Genomic DNA, 15854 nt, shown 5'->3' on the forward strand with positions numbered 1-15854 from the left:
CTGTCACTTTTTCTAACATACTGAGAGTGAACATCTTGTTCAGAACTTCTTCCCCTTATACTACCCGGTCTCCAGCACATACTGTGCTCACAGTAAAAGAACAGACAAAAAGGGCACTTATATTGATGCACAGAATTTGCAAGGAAAGCCCGGGTGTTTATTTTATTTTAGGAAGGGTTATACAAAAGGAAACTTTGAATTGTTTTTCCACCCTGACTTCAAATGTGTGCTCTTTTGGAATGTTTTTTGAAAGTGCTAAGTGCAAGGTGCCAGATATTTCCATTTTCCTTTAACATAATCTCGTAAAATCAGACCAGCCACGTCCTTCTCTGTATTTCCAATAAAAATTCCACAAAAATTCACCGTTTTCAAAACTTTCACATTTATTTCCCATGCTAAACCTTGGAAAGAAGTTTTAATTGAGGGTCATCATCATAACAGTAGTTCATGAGGCGGTAACAGTAGGGAGCGGTTGTAGCGGAGTGAAGGAAGGCCCAAGACTGGGGTTGATCATCATGTGAGCTTCGCACAGGTGGGCTGAAGCAAGCTGCTGCCAGTCCTGTGGAGCCTCCTTTTATTGAGACAAATATGCAAGCTAGGCAGATACATTTTGGGCTGTGACCTTTACACATCTTCCGTCCCGAGATCATGGGGTGGTGCAAAGTTATTTTGGCACCTGTTCCACAGCGTCATTTTCCCCTTGCACAGTGTATGACGAAGGAGACAAAAGGTCTCAGAGACAAAGGTTACAGACAGGACACCGCCGACTACTGAGACCGCAAAAGGTTAGACAGAGGGGACGATGTTCCGACAGCCGTGGCTTGTCTGAGGGGGAGTTTGCCCTGCACCCCAAGGTCACGCGTGCAGGCAGACTGTGGCTCCCTGCTGGTGGGGAGTGTGCTCCCTCCGGACCTCACTGCCCACTCCGCAATATCCCTACAGTGGAGAAACAGTCTTCATTGTAATATAACCCCCCAACAAATGCCTATCCCTAGATCCATGCCTTTAAAATGCTGAGATCACACTCTGTACCTGAACAAAGATATTCTGACCTATAAAGTAAACAAAGATACTCTAACCTATGTTCATTGAACTTAGCTAGACAGCTAGGCTATATCTAACAAGGACTCTTAAATCAAATTTACATGTTTTAAAATCACATTTTGGTGGGTGGGAGTATATGCCAAGGATGGGTAGATTTCCTAGGGAAAAAATCCAAAGCTGCCTTTCTTGGCCAATGTCCAAGATATCTCGCAACCCTGATGTTCCCTCATATGTGAAGCATATGCAGTCCACAAAAATCAAACCACAAACTACAGAATGTGACCTCTACATGGGACAATAGGAAGCTCCACGCTGAGTCAGACCTGTAATCCAGTAAGTTCATCATGACTTCTTGACAGCAGTGATCCTCTACACCATCCTGTTAGAGGAGATGAAAGGCATTCTCCTCTCTGCCAGTAAACAGATTTTGAATAATCTGCTCCATGAGTAGCTATCCTGATGCGAAGCACAAGCCCAAACCCTTTCCAGATAGGGTGGCATCGAGTACATAGATCTAAGGTGCAATCCACTGAACATTATGGTACTGTAATTAACATAATTAAGGCTGCAATCCTGTACCCACTTACTTTGAAGCAAACTCCATTGAATTAAATGGCAAATCTAAGTTGGGCTTGCCACTGTTTTGGCTTGTTTATCTTTGTTTAGTAGCATTTTTGGTAAATGGTATTTTTCATTTCACTGTTTATGGAAACTGTCCACAGAACCTGATTAGGTGGATAAGAAAGAAAGAAAGAAAGAAAGAAAGAAAGAAAGAAAGAAAGAAAGAAAGAAAGACAGTCTAGGATTGCACTGCAAAACATTAGTAGTGAGATAAAATCATGACAGTCCTGGATTTTTTAGTGCCCTTCAGTTTTAGAAGGAAACACTGTATTTGTTTAGGCTTATAGACCACCGGACAGATAAGCCTCTGCATCTGTTTATTTACCTATGAAGGAAGCTTTTGCTGAATCAACAGGATGTATTACTATCCAAATAGAGCAAACTTTGTTTTATCAATTGGGTAAAGTAATTAAATTGTGATGTAATTAAATTGGGGGGCAGCCGCATTCTCATACGTACTTCCTCTTTGGTTTAGTTGTTTTCAATCTCTGAGTTTAGCCTCAGTCACCTTTGGCCCGTTAGGCCATTCTAAACAGTTTTCTCTTTGAATCTGTTTACATCTTGAAGTCTGCTTTGAATTTACAATTGAATCTGTGCAGACTGTGCTTTCGTCTGCTCAGATTAAAATAATAACGAGAAGAAGCTTTACCTACAACATTTTAAGGTGTACTTTTCTGACAGTTAAATTCCTTCCAACTCTTTTTCTCTCTCTCTAAACAGATTTATTTTAGTAGTACTGAATGCCAGAAATCATCCCAAGGAAGTAATCGTCAGTATCTTAACAAGAAGAAGGGTGAACTAATTTATGCAAGGTATGTTTTGTTTTAAATTATATTGAAAAAGAACTTACTGGAGGAGCTCATTTTTTTTAAAAAAAATTGAGATGTAAGCAAGCATTATTTACTGTGGGTTGTTGGGAAAATATTGGTATGATTGTGGTAGCAAAAGTACCAATGTCTCATTACATGATGGTGGTGATGTGACATCATTTCTGGGCATGTGTCAGGGACTGACAAAGCTCTGACGAGAATGTGGGAGAGGCAATAGGTCAGGGGGCTGACCCAAGAGAATTGACACCAAATCCTGTGAGGCAGGAGTCAAGGCAGGGCATAAGAGGAATGGTCAGAGCCATCAGAGATGGGGTTGGGTGTGTAGGATACAGCGGAGGAAGAGGCTGTTCAGGTGAGGGACAGGCCAGTTGAATCCCCACCATCCCCTGCTCCTCTATCTCCTAGCACCAGGAGGGGTTTGAAGAGGGGAAAACAATGACGACTTCTCGGACACTCATTGGACTAAACCGATATCCTTGGCCTATTTAATGATGTATTCTTTAAATGATTCAGAGCCATATTTCATGAATAGTGTAGAGATCTTTGAGGGTATATGTCTGCCATTCTTTGTAATTAATTTCTCAAACTCTGCTACTCCTGTTTTCTGGTGCCCACTAAGATACTCCCATAAAAGTGATCTACTCTGGAAATATTCGAACAAAGGTAGATTTTCCCCTCAAAATATGTTAACACGATGTTCTCTCCTAGACATTTAGACCCCTAGACTAGACCCCATTTATTCTTCTTTTAAACTCAAAACACGTTCTGTCCTAGACATATTTACCCAGGACTAAGTCCCATTGAATTCTTCTGACAAGATGTACAGTATATGAGCCGGTGCTCTTAGATTCAAATTGTTGCTGATAACAGGAATAAGGTCGCAGTCCAAAGGATACATACTAGGGGCTTATGTTTAGACTCGGGCCGCATGTCCCCTAAAAATGAAAGAAGCCAGGGGGCATACCTAGGGGCTTGGCCAAGGGCACAGGCACAGGGGACCACAAAAATCATGAAGAAAGAGGGAGAGAGCCCGTGATTGCCAAGAGCGGAAGGGGGCACAGATACAGCTCTTGGCCAAGGGTGCAAGGGAGCCTAGGTATGCCTCTGAAAGAAGCGCTGCATAACTAGGTTGTAGTTTTATACTTGAACTCTGAAATAATGAGTTAATACAGTGGCTAAAACTTTGCTGGGGTTACATGTAGAACCCTTTTGTCTGTCTCTCAAACACCTGGGGGGAAAGAAAGCAGCTGTAAAGTAGCTAAAGTTATTGAACGATCAAACTGATAGCTGAGGCTTGACTGGGGGAGCAGACCATAAAAAGAGAAGCTGAGAGGATGGGAGGGCCTTTCGCTCTTTTCCAGGAGCTGCAGGCAGCTGGGAAGGCACCTCATACTGCTTTGAATTAAGAGAGACCTAGAAAGGTCAGGGGCTGTTTCTACTTTATTAATTTCCCGAGATTAAAACAGGAGTTTATTTTTCTTCCATCTTAAGAAAACTCTCGCCCTGTTTCCCTTTAGGGTGGTAGTCCTGTCAGAATGAGCATCATTAAACAGTTCAAGGAGGGGGAAAGACCTCGAAGCTTTAAATAAACTAGGAACATAAGCTCATCAGCTTCCCCTAGCAATTTTCTTCTCTCTTTAGCAGCACAATTATATGCACGCCTACTCTGATGTAATACTCACTAGGAATTCACGAGGGATTAGGTGGGGAGGGGACAGAAATTCAATTCAGTTCACATTTAAAAGCAAACATGTCCAATCTGCGCTTTCTTTGCAAAACAAGACCCAAGGGATTCCTATACAGCGGGTTGATGTTGCCAGCTTTCATGTCCCATTTGTGCATAAAAAATGCATAGGTAAGTGAAAATAACATACAAAATTTCACTAAATTAGGGGAAATTGCTTTGAAAAAATGTGTGTTGGGGAAAATCCCATACAAAAATATTCATATTAAGTTTTTGATTTGGAAATGTGGAGAACTGATCTTAAGACTGATAAAATGAGGGAAACAGATTCGGCTCCCCCCTCCTGAGTAAATCTGTTTAGGATTGCAGCTTTCATTAACTAGGGTTGCCATATTTTGAAGAGTCAAAAAGAGGACCCACATGCCGACTTCTGCTTTTAACTATGGATCGCTATGACGACTCGCTTTACATACCCATGAAAATGTGGCTGTGTCCTGGAAAAAGAGGACGTATGGTAACCCTACTTTTTTTCATTGTTCAGTCTTTCTGTCCGTTTTATCTGGGGTGTAGTCACTAGGACATCACATAGAAGAGAAGTGTCAGCCAGAAAAAAGGATGAAAAAAACTGGCACAGATTTGCATATAATTCACAGATATATATATATATATATATATATATATATATATATATATATATGAATTCATATAGAAGTGCAATATATGCCACCACAGTGTGGAAGCTTGTGATCAGGTCACCTGTTTGTCTGCTCAGTCAGCTGTCCACGTATGAATTACGTAGGAGCAACTTCAAGATTGCTGCTCCCCATCCTATGGTTTCTGTCTTTAAACCAGACTTGAGCCAGGCAGCCATTCAAATGCAGGACCCCTTTCAATACAGAACCATCCTATGAAAGCCCTTCAAAAGACAGGTGCATTGAATGTTCCTGCTCCACTTTTACCAAACCAGACTCCACTAACAACAAAGTAGTCATACCCGGCTCCAGACCATTGATGGTTTCATCCTTTATCAGCTTTACAAATGCAAACAGACTGAATTAGTCCTTCTATATGTGCCCTCCCCAGCTATATAATGGGCTGAACCTCTTAGTATAGGGCAACCACCACAAACCATATCAGTGTCAGCTGATCATCTCCAGAGTACATTGTAGACTGGCATGTCCAGTGCTCCAAAGGTGGTCTTCTCTACATATTACATTCATCCTCAAAGGGGGAGAATCCTCACAGGACCGGCCTTCAATTGAGTGTTTGTAATGAAGTAATGGCAAATAGAGAAGACACAAGAAGGCATTTGTAATCTATATGTATTGTTAGCATCCAGTCTCAGGTTTTGAGAAACTTTCATAAAAAAGAAGGGTAAAGAAAGGATTCTGTAAGCATGCAGAAAGCAACAGGAATGAACCACTAGCTAGGACCAAGAAACAAAAGCATCACAGACATAGATGAGGTTAAGAATAGCTGTGTTACATCATTTATTATACAATGCAGTAGTAGGAAATGGGAGGAAATGAGGCCTTGGGAGAGAGATAAATCACAGCCAGATTTGGTAGGAAATTCCTAGACAAGTAGCTTCTTAGAGAAAGTCTAGGAGAAGTCAGAGTTGTGTTCTGGTTTCAGTTTAAACTTAGGTGAAGAAAGAATAGAAGATAAAATGACAAAAGACATACTGTTAAGTATGAATACAGCATAAACACAGGCAGGTATTAAGGAACTTAAAATGAAGCAAAAACGATTGCCTCTTAGGTTTTTTAAGTGAAACACAGATACTCGTGTTTCTATCACACTATGGAAGCCATGGCAATGGAAGAGGCACCAACCATTCAAACTCTGTAGACTTTGCCTTAGAAAATGTTAGATGCTTACTTTAATTGCAGAATGAAATTGTGTAAAACAAGAGGGATTATGTGGCTAATTCTGAAATCCATACTATGGGAAACACCTGTATTAGACCACCCAAGTTGTGACAAAACAGTGGGCAGCTTTCAAGCTCTCCAGAACTTTTCATCTGGCACATGAAAATTTGTAGTCCAGCCATCTCTGGAGGGCACCAGCTTGGTGAAGGCTGGAATAGATGCTAAACGAAGTGGGGGAAGCAGGAGAAGAGCTGTCTGATCTTGAAGCCCATGGGAGTAATTCAGTCTAGTGCTAACCAAGTCTCTCTATCAGCACAAGAATTTCTGCTTGCCTTATGGAATTTTTCCCCCTCTCCTGTCCTTCAGGAGGTTCTTCCAGGCAGTTTAGGGGGACATGAGAAGAGGAGAGCAGGGAAAGCCCTGTTGTGCAATCAGACATCCATGTGCAGGCTTCCATTAGGAGGATCAGTTACTTGAATCTGGCCCATGGAATCTGCACTAAATCATAGTCTAAAACTGGAACGTGGAAAAAGCAAGCAGATGACTGGATTAGGTGCCAGACTTAGGCTGCCATTCTAATCCCACCTACCTGGGAGTAAGGCCCATTAAATCCAATTGGACTTACTTCTAAGCAGACATTGGGTACCTCTAGACTTTGAGGAAGAAATGCAAGCGCATACCAGGCAATTTAGTATTGCACAATTGAAATGGCTTAAACCACTCTGTTGCCATAGTACAATATATCCACTAAAAAAAAGAAACCAAAGTAAAACATTGACTCTTCACAGTTAAAAAATTGAAGGAGAAAAACACCGAACAAGTTATTAATGGGAATACACATAAACACCCCATAAGCAAGTCAGGTTGGATGTTCATTGTCATATAATTGCCCTACAAACAAATCAGAATGAAACTGTAATAAAAACCAGGCATAGTCCGAAGGTACTCGCATTACATAGGATTCCTGCTTAATGTGTGATGGCATGAAGATGTAGTTTGTGTCCCAAGGAAAGAAGCTATTTATCTGAGGAAATAATTTGGATGAATATAAGCAGACAGAAACAGCTTATCTTGATAATGGCTGTATATCAAATAACATTAAAGGGTAACTCAGGTATTTGCCTGGCTTTACTTGCCAGTACTTGATCCTCAGATTCACATGTTTACAGTTTCTTCATCATTCTCTGTTTTCTCTGTTTCTCTGTGTGGGAGCCAAAACCAACAACAGAAATGAGTGATCTTACAGAGGACACAATAATTTTCTGTCAAATGTGAAGTACCTGGAAGGATTAGAAAAGGGGAAAGTGTATTTGTCACAATCATTTTCATTTAGAATAATAAGAAAACCTTTTGGCAGTCTGTTACTTATAGAGATATCTAGAAATAACATATATTGAAGCATCTTAGTTCCCTTGACAGCTAATTGCATAAACTATATAAGGTAAAACAAACTAAATACATATGTGTGTTTCTGCACATATATTTACTTAAGGCAAAAACAAAATCGTGGTTTGTATTCCAGATTTTAATTTATCAGGATAGTGAGAAGAGGAACTCATGAAGCTGAAATAAAGCTATCAATGGCTACTAGCCACGATGGTTGCATTTCCCACCCAAACTCAGAGGAACTATGCCTCCTGCTATATATTTTTATTTCTTTTATTTCTTACCCACCCTTTGGCATAAGGTCCCAGTGTGGGTAACAACAACCATCACAGCCATAACAAAAAAGTGTAAAATCAGTTCAAAACAGTTCAATATCTATCTGTCTATCATCTATCTATCTATCTATCTATCTATCTATCATCTATCTATCTATCTATCTATCTATCTATCTATCTATCTATCTATCATCTATCTATCTCTATCTCACAATCTGTCAACTACTTGAAGTCTTCCCATATGTATCTGGTTGGCCACAGCTCAAAGTAGGACCAGAGTGTGAGTGGGTGCTCTGGGGACAAGATGTGCAGCCTGGGGAGAGTTCCAAGGGCCGAATAGAAAGGGCCGCATTTACTCCCCAGACTTGAGGTTCCCCACCCATGAAGCACAGCGTCTCTGACAGACGGCAGTTCAGGCTGTGCTTTGATCCCTCCAACATCCCACTGACTGCTGCTCCCAAGAGGGTGCTGGGTGTGATCCCCTTCCTCTGACAGGGCTTGTCTTACGTTCTGACTGTTGACATGACATGAAATGCTCAGGTCAAGCAGACAGAAAAAGCAAATGGAAAGCAAATGTGTATCCATAATGTGCCTGCAGGAGGACTCCTCATCGACAAGGGGGACTGACAGTTTGGGAATGGTTTGATTGCCCCCAGAGCTTGTGCAATCCTTTGAGTATATTGAAAGATGAAGCAGTGAGAACAAAGCCAGAGCTGCTCCGCTTCTGATAGGTCTAGAGGCTACCACCTCCCTCCCTGCCGAAAAGCATCCATTGCACCAGCTGGAACCTCACCCCACTTAGCCTGCCCAGAGATAAGGAGTGGTGCTAACCACAAGCCCATGGAACATGGAACAGGGTGTGTAGTTAGTTTCTCCTGCAAGCCAGCTGTGATTTAGACATAGGCACCTGCTGCTTGGGATGGAGAGAATCCAAGTAGTAGCCGATATTCACCCTTCCCTTCAGGGCGATTCCCCTTGACCTAAAGACAGCAAATTCTTGGGATTAATGTTTCAGACTTTTTAGGCATGTGAGTCCCGATTGTAATCAGCAATATCTCTCTTTTCATCAAGCGGAGTATTAATTTCCTAAGAGTTTAACTTCCCAAGTGGCCTAGGTTGAGCACATTGTTAACATTTTGTATTTCAGTATCAGTTTGCAATCAAAGCTCTGGGTTTTCTTCTCCATGCTTTAACTAACACCAGATTTGCACACTGTGCACCGCTAGCCACCCACTTAGAAAGAAAAGGAAACCCAAGACTAAACGGCACTGTTGCCGGATGTTGACCATAAGCCACTAGTCACTGATGGAAAACTAGGTCAAGTGGTGGAGCACCTGACTTGCATACAGAAGGTCCCCAGTTCAATGCCTGGCATATCCAGTTCAAAAGGGTCAGGTAGTAAGATGGTATGAGATGTGCCTGAAATCCTGATGAGCCACGCAGGCACTCAAAGTGGATAATGTTGGGCTAGATCAGAAGTAAAGGTAAAGGTAAAGGGACCCCTGACCATTAGGTCCAGTCGTGGCCGACTCTGGGGTTGTGGTGCTCATCTTGCTTTATTGGCCGAGGGAGCCGGCGTCCGGGTCATGTGGCCAGCATGGCGAACCAGAGCAGCACACGGAAACACCATTTACCTTCCCACCGGAGCGGTGCCTATTTATCTACTTGCACTTTGACGTGTTTTCGAACTGCTAGGTTGGCAGGAGCAGGGACCGAGCAACAGGAGCTCACCCCGTCACGGGGATTCGAACCACCGACCTTCTGATCAGCAAGTCCTAGGCTCTGTGGTTTAACCCACAGCGCCATCCGCGTCCCCAGATCAGAAGTAAGAAACCTTTTTCAGTCAGAGGACCATATTCCATTTGGGGAAACTTTCCAGGAACCACATGGCAGTGGTGACACTAGTTTCTACACTCTTACACACACACATGGACTAGGTGGACACAGAGGAATGGTGGGAGGAACCAGTTGAGAAACCACCAAGGGAAGAAGGCTCAGAGCCCAGGGAGTAGTGGTAGTGGAACAATGATGAGTGGTCAGAGGGAGAAGACTGGAAAGAGGAGGTGTCAGAAGCTTAGGAGGTGACAGGGCTTAGCGAGCAGGAAGAGGCTGTGGCAGAGGGAAGTCCAGAATCAGAATCAGAGGTGGGAGGAGGGAGGCCAAGAAGCAGAGATGAGTCTGGGTGATGAAGAGTCACAGGTGTCTCCTGCTCCTGCTGCAGCAAGCTCCCTGCCTCCTGATCGCTCAGGCCTGATACGCCTGTGCAGAACTTGTTAATAAAGAGTTAATGCCAACTTGCACAGTGTGCTTTACTGCTGACTTGCTCCTGACAACATCTCTCTATGCTGCTGACCAGGCAAGCAAAGGGCAGTCTCAGTGTTTAAGAATATATTTCAGCCTAGCAAAAGATGCAAAGCTGGTGAGGGATATTGCCTGGGGAGAAGGGGTATGGCCTTAGGAAAGTCCTGACGGCCAGACAGAGAGACTTGGAGGGCTGCATTGGACCCCAGCCTTCAGGTTTCCAACCCCAGGCAGATGAATACATAGTGTGACATGCTATAGGAACAAGTCATCTTCCTATGTTAACCTATGGTGGTGGGGTTAAGAGAATTGTAGCAATAAGGTGCCACTAATGAAAGCTTCTCCAGCATTTAATCCAAAAGGAACTGAGTTCTGCATCTTCCTGAACAGAGAAGTGTGCCTGCTCGGTGCCAGATGGGTGGCTGCATCTGGCTAGAGCAGCGTTTAATTGTACAGACAGGCAGCTGAGACTGAATGTCCATGATTCACACTCAAGGCCTTCGAGTGAATCCAGAATTTAAACTCAATCACCCTGATTGCAAGACAGCCAAGTGGAATTTGGAAATGCCTAGGCACTCTTCTTCATCGTAAAGGAAAAGGAAAAGGGGGAGGATTTGGTTTTGGCCAGAGTAGCAGTAATAACATTCCATGAACGTGCTTCATACTTGCACCTCTGTTTGGGGATGCTCCTGAACATTATGAACCAAAATAAAGTGTGGCATGGCATATGTTAGCTCTCATTTCCCTCCTCTGAAATCACTACAATTGATTCATTTTTATTTTGCATATTATGTTTTGTACATTCCATCTAATGAGGCGGGGGGAGGAAGCTAATCTAAACCACAATTAAAATCTGGGTGGCTCATCAGCTCACTGTTCTTTCATCTATGTGCTCTGTGCATGGGGAAGGGGAAGATGTATCAGAACTTAAAACGATTAAAACTCCATTGCGCAATAAGTACAGAGGCAATTGCAAATCAGTGCTTGCTTGCTTGCTGGCATCTGCGTAGCAACATGGTGAAGATGAAATCCCCCAGGAGGCAAAATACTAATGGATTTTGTATTATACCTGGGTTCACCAAATCTCCCCTTCTTATGTAAGATGCACTTTTTCGAAAGTGGCTCTATGGCTAGTCCTGTAAGCATAGGAAATGGCTTTATATTGAGCTAATTATTAGCCCTGTGTTATCGCTGTCTGGCAGCCACTATCCATGGTCTCTGGCAGAGGCCCACCTACCTGAGATCCCTTTAACTGGAGATTACAGGGACTGAATTTTCAACCTTCTGCATGAGAAGTATGGTCTGCCCTACCACTCAGTTAGGATCACCTGTTCCCAGTCAGGATGGTGGCAAATGAAGACACAATTAAGCTGGGCACACACACAACATCCAGCACCTTATTTTTAGTTAAAGTGTGAAAGTTAAGGGCAGCACTCTCTCTTTAACCAAAACAAAATAAAAAATTCCTTCCAGTAGCACCTTAAAGACCAACTAAGTTAGTTCTTGGTATGAGCTTTCGTGTGCATGCACACTTCTTCAGATACACTGAAACAGAAGTTGCCAGATCCTTCTATATAGTGAGAAGGTGGGGAGGGGTATTACTCAGAAGGGTGGTGGGAATGGGAGATTGGCAGATAGCTGAGATGAGCCTGTTGACGACTCTTAACGACTGCAATAGGTCTTACAAGAAAAGGCAAGGGGTGAAAAGGTGAAAAATGGCTTAGTCATGTATAATGAGATAAGAATCCAATGTGTTTGTTCAGACCAGGTCTCTCCATGGTTTTAACCAAAACAGTATTTGCTATCAAGGGAATTATTTCAATTTAAATTGCTTTGGGAACAATGCTACAATCATAGGTTTTGACAAGCTGCATTTCTGAAAATAGACGTGTTTAATTTACTCTAGAATTTTCCCCCCTGTGAGTTCTATTTCAATGGCCATTGACCACAAAAAAATAACTGACTACATAGGAATAGGAGAATGAGCATTCTAGCAATTAATAATCAATGGAGCCATTTCAAAGACCCACTAAAAGAAAATTGTTAATGAAAAGGACAGGTCCAATGTTGTGTTTGGCTTCAAACACTGCTGTGCTCTATTTACAGGGTTCAGAAAACAGGTCTGTGACCTAAATTATCCTATTGAATGCATCTGCTGTATATGTTCTGTTGCAAGGCAATCATAAAGACATTATGTTCTTTCCATTTCCTTCAAAATCACATTGTACTAAATAAGAACCCTAGATAGCTTTCTGTCTCTGGTGAGAAGCAGTAAGTCACCTTTTAAGCTGTCAAGCAGAAGTGTTTGAAAACAATAAAAGCAGGAAGGACACCACTGAGAAACAGTTACGATTCCAGTTCAGCCCTGCTCTCACCAAATACTTTTAAACATTGGAGTGCTAGGGAGATCAGATTTACTCAATATTTATCAAATAAATCATTTCACCAGACACAGAACATTGGAGTCTTATTCACCATCCAATTTTTGCTATAGAATTGTATGATATATTGTTGCCATTAAATTGGCATTGGATGAACTGTCTGTATGCTTTCCCAAGACTTCTGGAACGGGGGAAAAGACCACCCCAATTTGTTCTAAATCATGCCTACATAAATCTATCTAAGAACAAGTGTGAGTACAGTTTGTACCAGTGCAAAGATACCCAATGACACAACCTCACGGGACTTCCTATATCTTCCAGAGCCAAACACGTAGCTGTCAATTTAATACGATCCTGTGCATGTATGCTCATTAAAGAAGAGTGTGTGTATAGAATCACACCCCAAGTACAGTGGTACCTTGGTTCTCGAATGTAATCCATTCTAGAAGCCCATTTGGCTTCCAAACGTTCAAAAACTGAGGCGCGGCTTCCCATTGGTTGCAAGAGCTTCTTTCATTCAACAGAAGCCGCGTCGCATGTTCGGGTTCTGAAAAATGTTCGAAAATGGAAGCATTTACTCCCAGGTTTTTGGTGTTTGAGAACTGAAACATACAACAATGGAGGCACTCAGGAACCAAGGTACCACTGTATCTCAGAACTGGGAAAAGTAGCTGTGTTTTGGTTCAGATATTGTTTCTGGAAGTGCCGACCAGTAGATCCCGAGTTGTGTGGCCCCAGAAGTGGATTCTGAAAATCCTTTCAATACACCTTAAGGGTGCAGCTCAGATAGAGGGACTATGGCAGGGCAGGTTGGAGGGCTGTGTACGACAGGGCAAGGATGACTTGTCAAAGGCAGATTGCATTTAGATTTCCCTTGTGCTGTTCTTTCCTGTTACTGAGATCTGTAACAATAAATGTGGATCTAATTTGAACGATAGTTCTGCGCCCATTCCAGAAGGCGGAAAAAAGGGAATCCCAGCTATCTGTGTTTTCATCCTCTGTCCTATCAGCACTAGTACAAATGTAGCGCGCGCACACACACACAAATCTTAATGGATTAGGTACAAAATGTTCCTTCAGAAAAGAATGAGAAGAAGCCAGAAACAGAGGAAGAATGTATGGAAAGTAGTCAAGGGGGGAAAAGAGAGGGAAATTTAATTTAAAAACCAAAGGTACCATGATAGAACAATATAAACTACTTGGCACTGAAGGATCTGGAACATACATGTATACTGTGGGGGTAAAAACAACAACACAATGGAGCATTTTTGGGATGCAAATCCAACAAAATTTGAGGAGGGGGGTTCTTGTTTTTGAGGGAAATATACTCAATTTCCCCCTTCTGTGAATTCTTCATAAGCTATTGAACTATCAGACAATAGTAGTAGGGACACTTTCAAATGACTCACAGATATACATTTCTGACCTATGAGTCAGCTATTTGTTACTGGAATAAGTATTGATTCTGTGCCTAGCTGGGTTTTAGGAAGCCACTTACAATTCATTAGAACAGATATCATTGCTCTGTTTATGGGTCATCATGGTTTTTCACTTGGAAAAAAAATTATCCCCCAAGTGAAGACTCTGATTAGGTCAAGGAATTGGAGTAGAATCTGTTCCCTTGACTTCAGCTGATCCAGCCACATTCTTGAGATTCAGCAGCCTTTAATTGTTATTTTCAAAAAAAGCATTTCGTACTTGTATTTCTCATGACTGGCTGTGTAACAAGTTCTTGTGCATTCTTTCCAATAGGTTATTATCAATCTCTGGGACCAGGCACATTCGTTCTCTCCACGGTTGAGTGAGCCTGGGTTGGAACATTGGCTAAAGGTTACAAAATCACTGCTTTAGTATAACATCTTTGAGGAATTAAGGTCGCTTTCATGGATTTGTCAGCTGCCCTGGTTTTCTGCCTGTTTCTTTCATGTGACCAAACAAAGGTGTCTTCAGAAAGTTCTTGTTTTTAAGCGGTAACCACATGAAACAAACGTTTGGGACAAATTGTCCGCTCAATTCATGTGTCCAAAAGATGAAATTTCATTTCATTGCCCATGCGCTCCAGTCAGAATGGTGTGGGAGAAAGAAGATATAATAGCCTCCTTACACTGAAGTGTAGACTTAATATGCTTGTAGAAATGATTGTGGTGAATTCATTGGGGGGTTTTAAAGCAAAACATGGAGTGCACCTTTAGAAGGTTCTACACAGTCTCATGAGCAGCACCAGGTGATTACAACCAGCCCTTTACTTTTATTGTTACTGGTCATGATGGCATATATATTACCTCCAGTGTCGAAGAGGGTATGCCAGTCGCTGAGAGTCATGAGTAGAAGAACCAGGAGTGGCTCATCCGGTGGGACAGAGCTGCAGCAGTAGCCTTCCAGCAAGAGCATCACTGCCAATTACTGGGAGAGGCAAAGTGGCAGTGAGGTTGGAGCTGTATGGGTGCTGCAGCTCTACCCACTAGGCAAGCTGTTCCTGTGTTGCCCTCATGTCCTGCTGGTGGTCTTCCTAAAACAGTGGTGGGAGTCTCAGGACTGGAGACCAAATCTAATCCCTCCCCACCTCAGGCCTTGCTATTTGACCCCTGGAACTCTCCCAAGGTCACATTTGCCTGTCTGGAATGTGTCCACTTGCTTGACTGGATGGAAAATAGAGAGGGGTGCATGAGTGTGCCTAGCAACTACATTACTGTATAAAGATGTTTTTTTTTTTAAAAAAAAATGTTCCATACAGTTTTGCTTCTGGTCCCACCTGCCATTGTCATGTGGCCTCCAAAAGATTGCTCAGAAGGGGCAACCCAGCTAGATGAACAGCATATAAATAATAATAATAATAATAATAATAATAATAATAATAATAATAATAAATATTATAATAATATTGTGGCAATCTGACTGAACATAAAAAGAGCTTGATAGATCAGGCCAAGGACCCATCTAGTCCAGAATCCTGTTCTCACAGTGCCCAACCGTATGCCTGTACGAAAGCAGCGAGCAGAACATGAGCACTACAGCACTCTCCCCTCCTGTGGTTTCCAGCAACCGGTATTCAGGGACGCGGGTGGCGCTTTGGTCTAAACCACTGAGCCTCTTGGGCTTGCTGATCATAAGGTCAGTAGTTCAAATTCGCACAACCAGGTGAGCTCCCGTTGCTCTGTCCCAGCTCCTGCCAACCTAGCGGTTCGAAAGCATGCCAGTGCAAGTAGATAAATAGGTACCACTGTGGCGGGAAGGTAAATGGCGTTTCCGTGCGCTCTTGCTTCTGTCACGGTGTTCTGTTGCACCAGAAGCGGTTTAGTCATGCTGGCCACATGACCTGGAAAGCTGTCTGTGGACAAATGCCGGCTCCCTTGGCCTGAAAACGAGATGAGCACTGCAACCCCATAGTCGCCTTTGACTGGACTTAACCGTCCAGGGGTCCTTTACCTTTTTTTACCTATTCAGAAGCATTGCTGCCTCCG

General features: G+C 42.6%; 1 protein-coding gene across 2 annotated transcripts in view; it reads left to right on the forward strand.

Annotated features, from left to right (window-relative positions):
• Positions 1-15854, forward strand: part of LOC308583094 (uncharacterized protein) — a 235781-nt gene that overhangs the window by 193983 nt on the left and 25944 nt on the right. For both annotated transcript variants that reach the window (XR_014006050.1, XM_081186767.1), the window contains one exon: positions 2386-2477. Coding sequence is in view for 1 of the 2 variants with exons in the window: in XM_081186767.1 (XP_081042893.1) it covers positions 2386-2477 (92 nt within the window). In the remaining variant the exon portion in view is untranslated. The remainder of the gene's footprint in view (positions 1-2385; positions 2478-15854) is intronic.

Source organism: Podarcis bocagei (assembly GCF_964188305.1).
Source record: "Podarcis bocagei genome assembly, chromosome: 3".
NCBI classification, from domain to species: Eukaryota; Metazoa; Chordata; class Lepidosauria; order Squamata; family Lacertidae; genus Podarcis; species Podarcis bocagei.